This window comes from Mixophyes fleayi, chromosome 2 (assembly GCF_038048845.1).
Source record: "Mixophyes fleayi isolate aMixFle1 chromosome 2, aMixFle1.hap1, whole genome shotgun sequence".
Lineage (NCBI taxonomy): Eukaryota > Metazoa > Chordata > Amphibia > Anura > Limnodynastidae > Mixophyes > Mixophyes fleayi.
In genome coordinates this window covers 184,120,633-184,136,749 of record NC_134403.1, presented here as the reverse complement: position 1 = coordinate 184,136,749, position 16,117 = coordinate 184,120,633, and the positions used below count along the sequence as shown (strand labels likewise).

Below are 16,117 nucleotides of genomic sequence, written 5' to 3'. Positions count from 1 at the left end.
AGTTGTCAGACACGCCAGGAACTGGTACACTGGAATCAGGCCAAGAGAGTAGTCAGACATGCTGGGAACTGGTACACGGTTCAGGCAGCGAAGTACACAAGGATGTTCCACAGACTTGGTCAAACCGGCGATACTGGTACACTGTTCAGGCAGCGAAGTACACAAGGATGTTCCACAGACTAGGTCAGACAGGCGATTACTGGTACATGGTTCAGACAGTGAAGTACACAAGGATGTTCCACAGACTAGGTCAGACAGGCTATAATGGTACACGAAGATCCAAAGGGTAAAGATATCACCAGAGGATAGCTGGGAGTCAGAGGCACAGCAAACGAGTTGCACTGACACAGCGCAAGTGTCAGTGCAGGTTTAAATAGGAAGGGGTTTGAAACTCCCGCCCCAGAGACCTGATTATGTGATCGCACCAGAGAGCCGATCACAACACTACAGACCAACGATGGAACAAGTGACAGATGAATATCCAGTCAGAGCGATCCGAGCTCTGCTGCAGAGAAGTGCCGAGAGAGGCACAGAAAGTCATCATGGAGGCATAAACAGTAGGTTATAGTACAATTCCTCAATCCTATGCCTTTCACCCCTAGTGGTGGGTCTTCCTCAGGGATATGAATGTAGAATGGGAAGTAAGCAGTTCCTTTGTACTGTTGCTATACTTTAAATCAATTCTAATAACCTGAACCTCCATTTCACAGCCAACATCAGCGATACAAAGGTAGAATTTCTGGACCTTGAAACTTATGTAGAAAATGGAAAACTGCGGACCAAAACAATTATGAAGCAGGTTGATAGAAACACCTATGTCCCTCCTTCCAGTAACTATCACAAGAAATGGTTAAAGTGTATGGTTGACAAAATGGAATAGCGAATTTGTGTGGTAGAGAGTAATAGGTACCCAAAAATAATCTGTTTTTGCAGCCTAGTGGCATATCTTACATTTATAGGGCAGCGCTGAGTCTATTGTCTTCTTATCCTACTATTTATAACAGACAATACACTGCAGGAGAGGTCCAATATCTATGTGGTTATATAAATTCCCCAAAGAACGCACAGAATTTTTCTTTATAAAATTAAGAATTGTCACCTATTAATAGTATAGTCATTAAGTATTTATTTTAGTTCAGTACATTTATTATGATGTTCATAATGTCTATTGTGCATAAAATGCATTTTTACAGTTTCTCCTGTTTGCAAACACATAATCTAGCATGCATATGTGACTGTCATCACTAGTAATCGGCAGTTACACCCAACTTGTAGCTGATGCACGTGATACGAAAGAAAAACATGTACCTTTGAGATACCCAAAGCTTGAAGCGGACGTTGCTGCGTGCCCTTGAGTTTGGCACGCTCTTTCTGCTATCATAGGCTATCTTAAAGGTTCCTTTGCGCTCGAACATTATTTGGATGTTGCTGTGTTCACAGTGTATAGTCTTGTTCTGAGCATGCGCAGATGGATTTTATGCAAAATACGGCACATGTCGGCATTTACGTCCCTTTATGAATCAGGTCCAGAGTATACAGAAAATTTAAAGTGGCAATGTTGCTGTCATGCAAAATTAAAAGTGATTATTGTTAGGAACAAAAACTTTTATTGAGTTTTATTGTTTGATCTTAAAATCATTTATTTTGTCAAAGATCAGAAAACATCTAAAATGTTACTGAATTATATTTTTACAGAGTGACTTTATAGATTGTAATGATGTGAGTTCACTTAAGAAAAAGACATCCAGCATACTTGGTCATACTACAGGTATCACGCCTTGCAAGAGCCAAGAGTTAGGTACAGTATTAATTATTTTCTATTTGAATACTGTATTAAATAGAGCATATACTAATAGATTTACTTTGCATTATATCTCATAGTCCTGTCTGATTCAGGTCTCCTGCAAATCCCTGTACTGCTCTCTAAAAGGAAAATTTTGAGTGATGTCATGAGACAGTGGTAGTCATATTTCCCACTGTACAAATACCGACGGAAATGTAACTGGCACAAAAATACTGACAGTCAAAGTCCCGATATGTAAATGTCACTGACGGATAAAAAACTGACATTGTGATTGCAGATAGTGAAAATGATGACAATCACGATGCCAGCATTAGAACGGCAACCCGGGTCTGGCAGATTTACAGCCGCCTGACCGGCCTGCAGTAAATAGTGATAAAGAAAAATAAAGGGAGGGAATGAAGAACCCCCCACCTCCCTAGTCATATTAAGCCTAGTGCTGGTCTGAAGAAAATTGGGGGACAAACAACATGGAGTACCCCCAATTCTTATCCAACCAGCCCTAGGCTTAGCCAGCATGGGCTGATGGCACCATAGCAGGGGAACCCGCAGCAGGGGGTCTCCCTGCCATGATGCCACCCAGCCCCAGTCTGGTCAGCAAGGGGCTGGATTCCCTAGAGAGTTGGAGTCCACAGAAAAAATGTGGGCCCCCTCCCTAAGGTTACCAGCTCTTCCCACACACCTGGGCAGTGGCTGTGGGGTAATGAAAGTGTTAAATATGAACCATAATGCTGCCAGCCTAGAGCTTACTACGGCTGTGTATAAAAATACATTTGGCAGATGGAGTTGATTTACCAAAAGCATTAACCACCTTTTGAATTCACCCTGGGCCGTAACAATTTCTGAAGCGTCTTTAATATTTATTGCTAAAATCATGTTACCAAATGCATACCCTCATTTTATTCATGAAATACAATAAATACACTTTAATTCAGAGTATTTTACCATAACTTAACATTAGGGTATAACATATTCTCTTTAATTTGTTTAAATTCACAAGCTAACAGTACTACAATGTTTCCTTTTGTTACCACGGAACTGCTCTAAAATCATGTGTTCTAATTAACATTACTATTTTAAATATAATATTTATGAATACTTTTTTTTGTAGGTTCCTATGAAGATGCCTTGCTAGGAAGCTATTGTTTACTGAATAAAACAAGTAAGCAATATACAATTAAATAACACTGATAGATATGTAAAAAAGTTTTGATTCCATTTGGTTTTGACCTTAAGATATAATTGGTTAAAATTTTGAGTGGATGGCACAGTGCAGATTTGTGAAACAGTTTTAGAGATGTTGATTTGGCATTCTGATGACTCCCTCATGTGGATACATTTGCATAGATTGTTTTCTGAGCCCATTGTATTTTTTTACTCCTCAATTCACAATGAAAATAAGGTGTAAAATGCTACATCTGGTCAAAGCACTACCACTTTTTTTTCTCCTTTTCTTAATTGGGCTTCATTTACAAAGTGCTCTTGATGCACATCACAAAACGTCTTGTTTTTGAAGAAATGATCTGAATGGTCCACCCAGCGCATATCAAGGTGCTCCACTACTTATCACTGAAACTATGTCATACCTCCCAACATTGTGATGTGCGGAACAGATACAAAATAAGTCCCAGTCCACCCAAACCCCGCCCACATCCTGCTACTAGGTAGCTATGTACAAATGCAGATACGTGTGCTGAGAGGTGCACAGTGCAAAATCAAAGTCCAACATCCTATCAATTTAGAACCCCCCTTTTATTAAATAAACCTTTTCCATTTTTCTTTTAAAATTTTGCCTTGTTTAGTTTTGCTCATTGCTTAAATTATTCATGAGAGTTAGGGGAAATCAGGACTGTTTTATTGTGTTTTGTGCTTGTGAAACTTTTTTTTACATTGCTCGGAGTTCACCTATACAAAAATATTTCACTGCAACATGGAGGCATACAACTGGTCACATTAAAACCATAGGACAGGACCAAAATACCGCTGATTCAGAGCTAGTGCAAAACCTTTTGCAGAGTGAAAATGTCAGTACACTCTTACACACAGCAAAGAACACCCCCTAAAATGCACACTCACCAACCCTTTATTTCATTTCAGTAATCACACTATTAAAAACTAGGCAAACCTGGTGTTCTTACTTTGTACTTCACCCAACTCCCTCACTTCACCTAACTTCTTCCCTCAACATGTGTAAACTTTAGGGAAATAGGAGGATGCACTGGACAAATTGGGATGTGGTATGAGCTGCAGCTCAGGAACGGGGTAACAACCCTTGTACGATTAGGATAAAAGTAAAGAAGTCCTGATGCGCTCAAATACTGATATATTATAGGAGTGTGGTGCTTGGATTATGCCCCTGAGGATGGTGGAGGAATACCTTGAGGTGTGCCTATGAGTGGCAGTGTATAATGCAGGACAAGATAGGTATGGTGACCTATCAGGATACTAGGAAAATAAAGGTTCGCAGGTACAGCAATACGAAATGCAACAGATATAAATACAATAACACATAAAATGTCTATGTTGCAGTTAATGATGGGTTAACAGGGATTCTATAACAGCTGTGTGTCGTCTTGTGCAGGTAAACCAATGAGTAAGCTAGGGATCTGGGTCTGTGACACTGCTGTGTCTTTGCAGAGATGCATGGAAGTGTGGAATAGCTGTGCAATTACCTTGCAGCGCTATGTCAAGCGCGTGTGAGTATTTTTAGAGATGAGTAGTGGTGTAGAATAGCTGTGCAATTACCTTGCAGCGCTATGTGAAGTTAAGAACTTCAAATTTCATCAGGTGTCATCAATTTCCTAAGGAGTGAAAGGTAGAAAGCTAAACAGTACTTTTAGATTTCCATCAAGTAAAAGTCCTAGGGGGAGATTCAGTTAGCTGCGATTTTCCACAGAACATCAAAGCCCCATGATTTTTACTATAAATATCCGCTGATTTTTCCTCGCGCCCCATCAAAGTGCGAGGAAAAATGAGCGGAGAATTTACTGTTACTGTAGTAACAGTAAAAATGCGGCTATTTGAATTCTTTCCCTAATGTATATTCCCATAGTGAACACTGGATTACAATAATTGGTTTGAAGTACATTGACTAGAGTGCATTCCTGAATTAAGCAGAAAACTATTCCCTCCTTCTGTTTTTAATATAAAAATATAAATACAAGTAGATATAGAGCAAAAACAATAATGCTTTGTCAATTCATCTATTAAGGCAAGATGTGGTATCAGAGGTTTATAAAGCATATATTTACTGTTGTACTTTATACTTGTACTTTTTAAATACGGATACTTTTCCTTTATCTCTGGTTCAGTGTGGTGTGTTCAGCTACATGGTGAGCACAAGAAGGATGCACCAATAGGGATCATTGATATTTAATTGGAACAGAATTTGCATATACAAAAGCATTTTGAAAGCAGCATTAATTGATGGTCCACCATCCATTTAAAAAAAAACTGGTATGTCTCCTTGTAATCAAAATGAAAGAGTGAAATAAACCTATCTGATACCCACAAGGTGCTACATTTTGTTAAAATGCAACTGTTAGGCTAGTATATCAAATATGAACTTCTAGAACTAGCGATAGAGGCCTTCACCTTTCCCATGGAGCGAGTATTGCTCACAGGTACTCAGATGTCCCCAGGATTTCACTCTTGGGTCGTAGGAGTTTCTGTTTGGAGACTTTAGCGCATGTGGTAGAAGGAGTAACCAGAGTAACAAATCCAGGAACAGTCCAAGGGTTGTGGGTCCGTAGCAACCAGAGTAAACAGGAGCAGGCCAAAGGTCGGGGCAGGTAGCAGGCAAGATAAATCCGAAATACAGGCAGAGGTCGGGGGCTATAAGCGAAGAAGCAGAGTCCAGAAACTAGCCCGAGGTTACCACAGAAATCAGTCCTAAAGACAAAGAATATTACAGGTCACCCTCGAGCAGGTCAGGGACGTGTAACACAGAACCTATAACCGTCAGGGAGGCTAAGCCCTCCCTGTCTAATGTACTGGAATGGGCCAATCAGAATGAGGCAACCTAAGCTGCCACAATCAGCCTCAGCATGCTGCTAATTAATTAGTTTAATTGCACACGCGCGCCCAGATGTCTCCGCCCAGCTTTCTCCACTGCCGGGCACAGCGGCAGTGGAGAAATCCCGACCATTGCCTAGGCAACCGGGACGCCCTGACCGGAAGTGACGCGGTCAGAGAGAGAGCAGCCGAGCCGTCATGAGTAGCATGGTGGCTTGGGAGAGCAACCCCCCATTCACAAGTGTGTAAGTCATGTGATGAGAATTTTTTCAAAATAGCTATTGATATTGATATTGTTATTAATGATATGGGATTGTAATTTGCAAAATTAGGATCCTAATGTAGTTTATTAATTAGGGTGTTCTCCCAGAGCTTGGGGAGAAAACATTTGCAGTTGAGGATATAAATTGAGGGTAAGTATTTACCGTGGAAATTATATTGTGGGGTAGAACCTTTTTGCATATAGTCACATTTAAGGAATATAGAGTTCCATTACCATTGTTTTTCTAGACTAATCTAATAAAGAACAACATTTCAATTGGAGAGTAGCCACGCAATTAGAGAATACAGAAAGAGTCTTTAAGAGCCCATTAATATTATGTGGGAAAGAATTTCTTATCATTTAAAAATCATCTGGAGGACTAATTCTCTTGTTTGTGGCCATTACAGGAGAGGACTGAATTAAACATATGTAGTCCTAAATTTTAGACTAGATTAAGGGCATGATTCAGGTCCCAAAGCAAGTTGCAAATAAGTTGCATTTTTAAAAAGAGCATGGAACATTAAGTGTAGTTCCAACCGTATTTAAATCCAAGTGTATCTTAAGATACGTTTCGATTTGAATCTGGGTGGAAGTACACTCTGCCTAAATAGTACTTGCCATACGTAGACACTCAGAACAGAATGCAGGACATGCATATACATAAGTACTATAACAGGTCACATCAGAACGCATACATTTTTTAATAATGAAATAACTTAACAGTATAATTATTTATATAAATATTTATTTTCACACTTTTTTTTAGAATTTTTGTACATTAATTACATAAATATGATTTCATACAATGCATTTTTATAGTCTATCTTTGCACATAGTTGTTCTAAGATAGTGACACGCGTATGGGTAGTTTTTAAATCAATGACTATGCTGTTTCAGTCATCACTATCAGTTGGCATTTACACCTGCCCTGCAATGGGCACAAGAGGTACAGCTGGAAAACAAGTGTACTTACAGCAAACACAGACCTTGAATCGGCCCTTTCTTCGTCAGAACACCCTTACTGTACATGACCAGTGTTAGTCTTTCCCCTCCCTCCCCTTTGTGCCTCTCAACTTGTAGGCAGTTGTAAGTGTCATTTGCATTCAAACATGAATTGCATTCATCGACATAATGTCCATTTCTAGGCATGTGCAGAGCTATTTGAATACCAGTGTTCTTTTAATTTTCAGATTTAAGTGCAGAAGATTGATCAGCCTCCATAAACAACATTAGAACCCTTTGTATCTGCATATGTACTAAATATTGAACAATATGAGGTGTATTACCCATATGGGAAAACCCAATCCTACTGTTATCACAATTAATGTTGCATAGTAACTGAATGTTTGTATAGGAGTGCAATATAGATGGATGTTTCACAATAAATTGAATTACCTTACGATGTGAAAATTAAGATTTTACGATGAAATAGGAAATTATAAATATTTATGAAAAACATATAGTCCTAACAACATGGAGAAGCATAATGCATTATAAAACGGTACTGGCTCACAATAAGTATTTGCACACATATCTCTTGTAATGCCATATAACGTAATAATGAAGATTTAAAAAGGAATAATCTTGTAATTTAAACTCCAAACACCCTTAACTCCCCTTGCATCTCTTCCCCAACTAATGAGGACAACACCCCAAAATACAATCAATAGATAAACTCTCTCAACCTCTCCACTTGTAAAAAGACGACAATTTCTTCAGCGTTCTGTTCCTGGAATATTCTCAAGTGTGTTTTTCTTCTGCTGTTAGCTCTAAGTGCCGGATCGTGGTCAGTCTTTGTTCACCACTATTTAGCTGCCTTTGATCATTCCTGATTGTTAACTTTTAAATAGGGCCCTTTTGCATCACAGCTTTTTGAATCAATTACGTGTTGCTATCACTGCAATCTCTGAGCAAGCTGCGGAGTTACTTGGCTCTTTTTCCAGATAACTGGTCTTTCGCTTGACCTTGACTTTGCGGACCTCTAGATTAGGACATCTGCTTGTTTCTGTTTTCTCTCTTTGATTCCTTGGATTTGTCCGGCACCTGCCTTAATTCTGACTCCTTGCCATTTACTGGTAACAATTCTGCTTTTTGATCCACTGTCACTATCTATTTTTGTGTACAAGCACTGCAAGTTTATCCAAGTATTTCAGCCATGTTACCTGCACAACTTACAACCACTGCCAGAAGATCCAGCTATTTCAGTCCAGTTACCTGCACAGCCTGTTCGGCCACTCCAGCTGTATTACCTATATAGCTAACTTACAACCATTTCCAGAACATTCAGCAGATTCAGTCATCTTACCTGCACAGTTTATTCAGCTTCCCTAGCTCTCTTACCTGCATATCTTATTTGCAATGGTTGACAGAAGATTCTGCTACATTAGTCATGCTGCCTGCACGGCCCATTCACTAACTCCAGCTCTGTTACCTTCATAGCTTATTTACAACCCTTTCCAAGAGATCCAGCTATTTTAGCCCTGTTACATGCAAAGCTTATTATAATCACTACTAGAAAATATAACTGCTTCAGTTCTGTTATCTGTAAAACTTGTTACAACTATTGTCATTATACTGTTGCTTTAGTCCTGCACCTGTGCCATCTCATTGTACCAGTGCCAGGTGAGTCATATTTCCTGTGGCTCTAGTCCTGCTTCTGATTACCTGTCCAGTCTGGCTTCCAGCCACTCAGGTTCATCTTCTGAACTTTGTATTCAAAAACTTTTGTACCTGTGACCGTTTGCAGTTCTGTATCTGTTTATCTGGCAAATAAAGTCATTCCTCTGCTCTTTAGTTTTGTGACAAATCCAAGTGTCACAGAATTACTTCCCCTCTTATGAGTATTCCTCATTTTTCAGATAACTCCCTGTTGCAGCCCTTGCAGCTCGGAATTCTTCAGCTATGCTCCCAACTGGCTCAAATCCTGATGCCTGACCTTGTCAGAGATCTCTCCACAACTCCAGTTCAGACACTCCTTCCTGCCCAGAACCAGTCCCAACTCTCTGAGGTGCACATCTATGTCCAGAAAAGCAGTGGGCTAAGTCCCCAAGTTGTACAACGCCATATGGTTTACTGCATCTCATTTTGCATTTTGTCCTGAGATTCAAAAATTGACCACAGAAGCTCCTAAAAATGGTGGCAGCTTTTACAGTCCATTTTCAGAGGAAGAACACAGCCTCCAAAGATGTTTGAATCTCTGTTTCTACTGTGCTAGTTCTGAACATTTTTGCAGTAATGCCCAAACAGAAGACCTATGAGTCCTGCTGGGCAATCCATAGTTTTTTTTGTTTCCAGAAAGAAAACGATTATGGATTCTGTTTCAATAACTGCACCAGAGAGGGTCCGTCCCTCCTACCTGTTCTAGAGACGGTTCCGCCGCTCCTACCTTTTCTAGAGACGGTTCCGCCCGTCCTACCTATTCCAAATAGGGTTCTGTCCCTCCTACCTATTCCAGAAAGGGGTCCGTCCCTCCAATCTTTGGTTCCTGAAGAGGGTGTCGCCTTCATTTTCGAATCCTGAGAGAGTGCCACCTTTTCTATCTGCTAAAGTTTTTCTTGAGGGTTCAGTCATTGCCTGTTTTCTGGAGGGTCCAGTCATTGCCTCTTTTCCTGAGACACTTGCCCTGCTCGAGGTCTCTAAGATGACTGCTCTGCCCCAGGTCTCTGAGACATCTACCTTGCCAGAGGACAAATCTTCTGCCTTGACCAGAGGATCTGAGGACAAATCTTTTGATCTGGCCTCCGGGCATGAGGACAGGCCTGCTGCCCAAGCCACTTGCCCTAAGTATAAACTAGAGATGGGCGGGCTCGGTTCCCCGAGAACCGAACCCACCCGAACTTTGGGTATCCGAGTACCGAGCCGATATAGGGGTATATTCAATTCTTTTTTTTCCGCGCAGCGGAAAAACTATTACCGTTAATACGGTAATAGTTACCTGGATTTCAGCTCGTGGCTCAGGGAGCTGCGAGCTGAAATCCAGCGAAAAAATTACCGTATTAATAATAGTTTTTCCGCGCATGATTACCGTAATAACTAGAGATGGGCGGGTCCGGTTCCCCGAGAACCGAACCCACCCGAACTTTGCCTATCTGAGTACCGAGCTGAGTAGCTCGGTACTCTCCCGCCCGCTCCGAATCCAAATCGAGGCCGAACGTCATCGTGACATCGTCGGATCTCGGGGCTTGGTTCTCGCGATACTTGAAGATTATAAATACACGCCTCCACAGCAATCCATCGCTATTTGACAGAGGGAGAGAGCAGGGTGTAGTCACAGGCTGATTAGAGCAGGGACAGATAATACAATATTCTGATTCCAATTGTGCTAACAAAAATCGCTAGAGAAGAGAGGAGGATAAAGGGTTTTTGGTTTTTTTCAATATCTGGCACTCAAAGTGCTTTTTGGGTGTCCCCCGTTATTTTGCCTAAATATTTCTGGCTGTCAAAATTATACTCTGTCAGCAGTATCTACCAAATAATTTTTAGCACCCCCCAGTGCTTTTGGGGTGTCCCCCATAATTGTACATAAATATTTCTGGCTGTCAAAATTACTATCTGTCAGCAGTATCTACCAAATAATTTTTAGCACTCCTCAGTTATGGGGGACACCCCAGTCCCCCATAATTGTGCATAAATATTTCTGGCTGTCAAAACTACTATCTGTCAGCAGTATCTACCAAATAATTTTTAGCACTACAAGTGCTTTGGGCTGAGAATGGATTCAAAGCAGTGCACATATAAGCAGAATGAGCAACCAGGTTCTGTCACCAGTCCTGATGTTAGTGTTCCCAGTACGTAATCTGGGCAAGGCGATGTCAAACTACACAGTGTTTCGAAATCAGTCCAAAAAACAAAATTTTTTTTTACTGTGTTGAAGCGAAAAAGAAGTGTTACTGAGCAAAAGTTAAGTGCAGATAAAAAAAAAATTGCCAACATGCCATTCTGCACACGCAGTGGCAAAGAGAGAATGAGGCCTTCACCTTTGGCTATTAGTGGCAGATCCCAAAAAGTTACCGAGCCTACAATCGGTGCACAACTACTGTTACGCGTCAAAGCAGAGCTGCAAGATAACAGTAAGGCATTAGAGGATAATGTTTGCTCTGATTCACAAATGACACCAATCCCTGTGGAGAGTCCATCAAACAGTGGGATGTCTAATTGTGAGCATTCTGCTGATGTGTGCCTTAATAGCCTGAGTGTAGCCGGTGATACACAAATTGAGGATGCCACTTTGGAATTAGAAGAGGATGTGGGGGAGATTTGTGTAGGCGACGAGGGCGGTAATGAGGATGTTGATGAGGTTGAGGTTGTTTCTGTAAGTCCTGCACCAGTGGCAGCAGTTCTGGCACGTGACATGAAAAAGGCCATTGCCATGCCTGGGCATAAAACAAAAAAATCCACTTCTTATATGTGGAATTATTTCTACCCAAATCCAGACAACAATTGTATAGCCATTTGTAGTGTATGTCAAGCCACAGTCAGTCGAGGGAGGGACCTTAACTATCTTGGAACCTCGTCTATGTTACGCCATTTAACGAGAGTTCATGGCAAAGTGTTGGGAAAAGCTGAAAGTTCTTCTCAAAAAATTACAAGCACTCCATCATCAGCTAAGACCCTCTGCTCACCGACATCCCGACGGCTACAAAATACACCCACCACACCATCTTCATCAATATCCTCAGTAGCGCTCGGAGTTAGCCCGGCATTCCACTTATTAAGGTTGGATGACTTCTGCACTATTATTGATTCCTCTGAAGAAAGCGTTAGTCCCACTGCTGCTGCTGCTGTTTCTGCTGCTGGGGGTGAATAGTCAGCCCAGAGGCACGTCAAGAAAATGAGCAGTCCTACATTTCAGCAATTAACTGTGAAACAATCATTTGCTAGGGGAAGCAAATATGGCTTCACCCAGTCGCCAAGCGAATCACAGACGCCATGGCTGCAGTGTTAGTGTTAGATCTGCGTCCAATCTCCACAATAAACGCAGCTGGTTTTTCACAGTTAATTGAGGTTTTGTGTCCGCGTTACAGAATTCCATCGCGACACCATTTCTCCCGTAAAGCAATTCCACAACTATACCAAAAAGTGTGTAAAAATGTAGAGATTGCGCTGAAAAATGCCATTCTGTCCACTTAACCACAGATATGTGGACAAGTGGAAGTGGCCAAACCAAAGACTATATGACTGTGACAGCCCACTGGGTTGGTCATTCACCTTCACCAGCAGGAACAGCAGCAGCATGTACACCACTACGTAACATTTGTCACAGGCAGGCCACTCTTTGTATCACCGGCTTCACTAACAGGCATACGGCTGACAATTTGTTATGCAAACTGAGAGATGTGATTGATACATGGTGTATAACACTTGGACTCTCCAGAGGGTATGTCATTTCTGATAACGCCAACAATATAGTGCGAGCATTACAGCTGGGTGATTTCCAACACATTCCCTGTTTTGCTCACACCATCAACTTGGTGGTGCAGAGCTTCCTACGAAATAACCGTGACTTGCAGGAGATGCTTTCGGTGGCCCGTAAAATTTCAGGCCATTTCAGGCATTCAGCCACAGCATGTAGGAGATTACAGCAGCTCCAAGAGCCAACTTAACTTGCCCTGCCACCAACTTAAGCAAGAGGTGGTAACTAGGTGGAATTCCACCCTGTACATGCTTCAGAGGATGGAGGAACAGCGCAAAGCCATCCAAGCATATTGCACAAGCCATGACATTGGGAAAGGAGGGGGGATGTATTTCACTCTTGCACAGTGGGGAATCCTTTCAGTGCTGTGCAAGGTGCTGAAACCATTTGAAGTTGTGACGTGTGAGGTGAGTGCAGACTCGTGCTAGTTTGAGCCAAGTCATTCCTTTAATTAGACTATTGGAAAAGCAGCTTGAGAAAATGAAGGAGGAGCTGAAAGCAAGCAATTCAGCAAAGTATGTTGGACTTGTCGATCAAGTACTTCATTCGCTTCACAATGATCCTCGAGTTATTAAGATCTTGAACTCGGATCAGTACGTTTTGGCCACTGTGCTTGATCCAAGGTTTAAGACCTACATTGAGTCTTTACTTGTAAATGAGCGAGATGTGAACTTTTGCAAGGAGCTATTGCTCAGCAAGTTGGCCGCTGAACTGGGCCTCGGCTTGACGACGTGTCCTCCTTCACTTTCTCAAGCTGCTGCTGCTCGTAAAAAATAAAATTTCCCAAAAAGAAGCAGGGAAGACGCAGGGGGCTGACCAGAACAATTTAACATCTGGGCTGGTTTGAAGGATTTTTCTAAAAATGTGTCACTTTGCCCATAACTCCATCCAATACGAGTATAAATATGCAAAGGATGGTGGAGGATTACTTTCAAGAGGTAGTTGATATGGAAATGTCAGACAGTCCCTTTCCTTACTGGGAAGAAAAGCAGGCCATTTGGTAACCCATGTACAAACTTGCTTTGCAATACTTAAGCTGCCCACCTTCCAGTGTGTACTCTGAACGAGTGTTCAGCACAGCAGGGAACTTAGTCAATGATCGCCGTAGAAGGTTACTTCCCAAAAATGTGGAGAAAATGATGTTTATAAAAATGAACTACATCTTCCATGAGGAAGGCCTTCACCATCCAAGATTTCCAAGCACTGACTGTTCTCTAATGGTGGATTCAAGCGGCAACGAATTGATAGTCTGTGATGATGACGTACACACTGATGAGGGTGAGGATGAAGCTGAAGATGATGATGATAACATCTTTTTAAAACTTTCTATGTAAGTGTAGGGTGCAATCTACCCCCAAAGAGGAAAGGGACTTGTGGCATTTCCATATCACGTAACGTCTTGAAAGGCTGCTGTTTGGGCAATTTCTCCTTAAGGGTAGGGTGTCATAGACAGAGTGACCCCAAACTGGCTTTGTCCATTTCTCTTAATATTGTACAGTCTATAACGGTTGATTTTTTTGGTATTTTCGACAAGTGGAGGGGGGCCTAGAGTACCAGAAACCAAACTGGCTTTGTCCTTTTCAATTAATATTGTACAGTCTATAACGGCTGAATTTTTTTGTATTTTTGACAAGTGGAGGGGGGCCTATAGAGCCAGAAACCAAACTGGCTTTGTCCATTTCAATTAATATTGTACAGTCTATAATGGCTAAATTTTTTGGTATTTTCGACAAGTGGAGGGGGGCCTGTAGAGCCAGAAACCAAACTGGCTTTGTCCATTTCAATTAATATTGTACAGTCTATAACGGCTGAATTTTTTGTTTTTTTCAACAAGTAGAGGGGGGCCTATAGAGACAGAAAGCAAACTACCTTTTTTCCATTTCTTTACATATTTAACTATAAGTGTAGGGTGTAATATACATCCAAAGACGATGGCTGCATTGCCAATATGCATAGATGGAGAGGAAGACAATTTGTTTTGCGTGTAGAATAAATGAAGGCCTACCTACCAGGAATTAAACTGTTTTTTTGATAATTTATTACCTTTACAATTAGATTACTTATCTATGAAACAGGTGGAGCACTAAATTGGGTTATTTTAGGCTCAAAAACATTGATTTTCCAACAAAATAGCAAAACAACCAAACAAAACCAAAACCAAAACACGCAACGGTGGTTTTGCAAAACGGTAATCCAGATCCAAAACCGAATACAAAACCAAAACATGGGGGTCAGTGCCCTTCTCTAGTATAAACTGAATGCCCCGCTGAGGTCTTCGAGACGACTGCCGTATGCATTGCAACATTTATACAGTTCCTTTTTGCACACCAGGGTCCACATTAACTATTGTGCCAACTTCTGTATTAGCTGGTGTTTCTGTTCCCATACACCCCTGTGCTTGGTCTCTGTCATGCAATCTAGTTCTAGAAAGCAGCAAAGAAAAGGGCCACTCCTGCACCTCACCAGAGTAAGCAAACACTTGCCCTGATCAATGGTCTCCTTGCAACTGTTGCTGATTCACATCACATAAATCTCCAGTGAAACATAGTACAAAAGGGTCAATTATCTGCATTAACGCTAAGAGGTATATTTACTAAAATGCGGTTTTGCAAAACCACGTTTTTTGGCGATTTTACATGCAGTTCGGAAAATGTGAGATTTACTAAAGAGCTGGTTCTGATTGGCGAGACAGCTCAACCCTATGCAGTTTAAGCTATTTTGCCTGACAGTGCGTTTAAAAAAAATAGATTTTTTTTTTTAAAACACCTTCCCCTTCTGTAGCAGCCTACACTACTCAACATTGGGTTTTTGCTGGGGTATAGAGGAACAGTCGATCGGGCCCTTATACCTAGCTATGCCTGTCTAATGCTTAATAGCACTGAGACTTTCCTAGTACCTCTGACTGGTGGGTGCCAAGGCAATAATGTTAAAATATAATGTCCAAAATGCTGTCTCTGATAACTCAATAACATTGAACTGGATGGGGGCACAGAAAATTCTCTCTTGTGTATTAATACATTATATTATATTAATAATATGTAACACTTTTATTTCAGCTCATTATGTTAAACTAATATAATGTATGTAAAGCCTCATGCATCCGTCGATGCAATATTAGGTGTGACTCATGACAGATTTATGCACCAGAAACAGCCTTAAGCCAAAATCTGCAATTCAATACTGTATCTAGTATGTAGAGTAGACTGTTGTAATTTTTGCATAAGCATGTTATGGGTGTGTACAATATACAAAATGGTTGCAATGGTTATAGTCTCATCAAAGCATCAGTGTTCAATCAATGAATGTAAGCTTCTTTATGCTGTACACAAATACTGTGATTAGAAATTATCACAAATTGAATGATCACAACATTTTATGGTGAGATACAAATATTGCACCCTATGCTCCTTCTTACTTTGCTTATAAACCATAAAATTGTGTGATGGGTTATAAAGTTCAATATGTATGGCTAGATAAATAAAGTATGCAGCTGTTTGTTAGGGTTAACATATTGTATTTTTTAAAATACAAAATATAAAGACAGTTCTATTGTTTTGTTGTAAAACCCAGTCCTTTGACATGGATCTTAGGGACACACCTCACTACGGTTAAGCTGAGCAGTGATGGA

The 16,117-nt window shown here is 40.9% G+C and overlaps 1 protein-coding gene across 5 annotated transcripts in view; it reads left to right on the top strand.

Moving 5' to 3' along the window:
* The window catches only part of TEX14 (testis expressed 14, intercellular bridge forming factor), a 427,022-nt gene that overhangs the window by 371,046 nt on the left and 39,859 nt on the right, over window positions 1–16,117 (top strand). For all 5 annotated transcript variants that reach the window (XM_075195065.1, XM_075195067.1, XM_075195063.1 and 2 more), the window contains 2 exons: window positions 1,696–1,798; window positions 2,913–2,963. In XM_075195065.1, coding sequence (XP_075051166.1) covers window positions 1,696–1,798; window positions 2,913–2,963 — 154 coding nt within the window. The remainder of the gene's footprint in view (window positions 1–1,695; window positions 1,799–2,912; window positions 2,964–16,117) is intronic.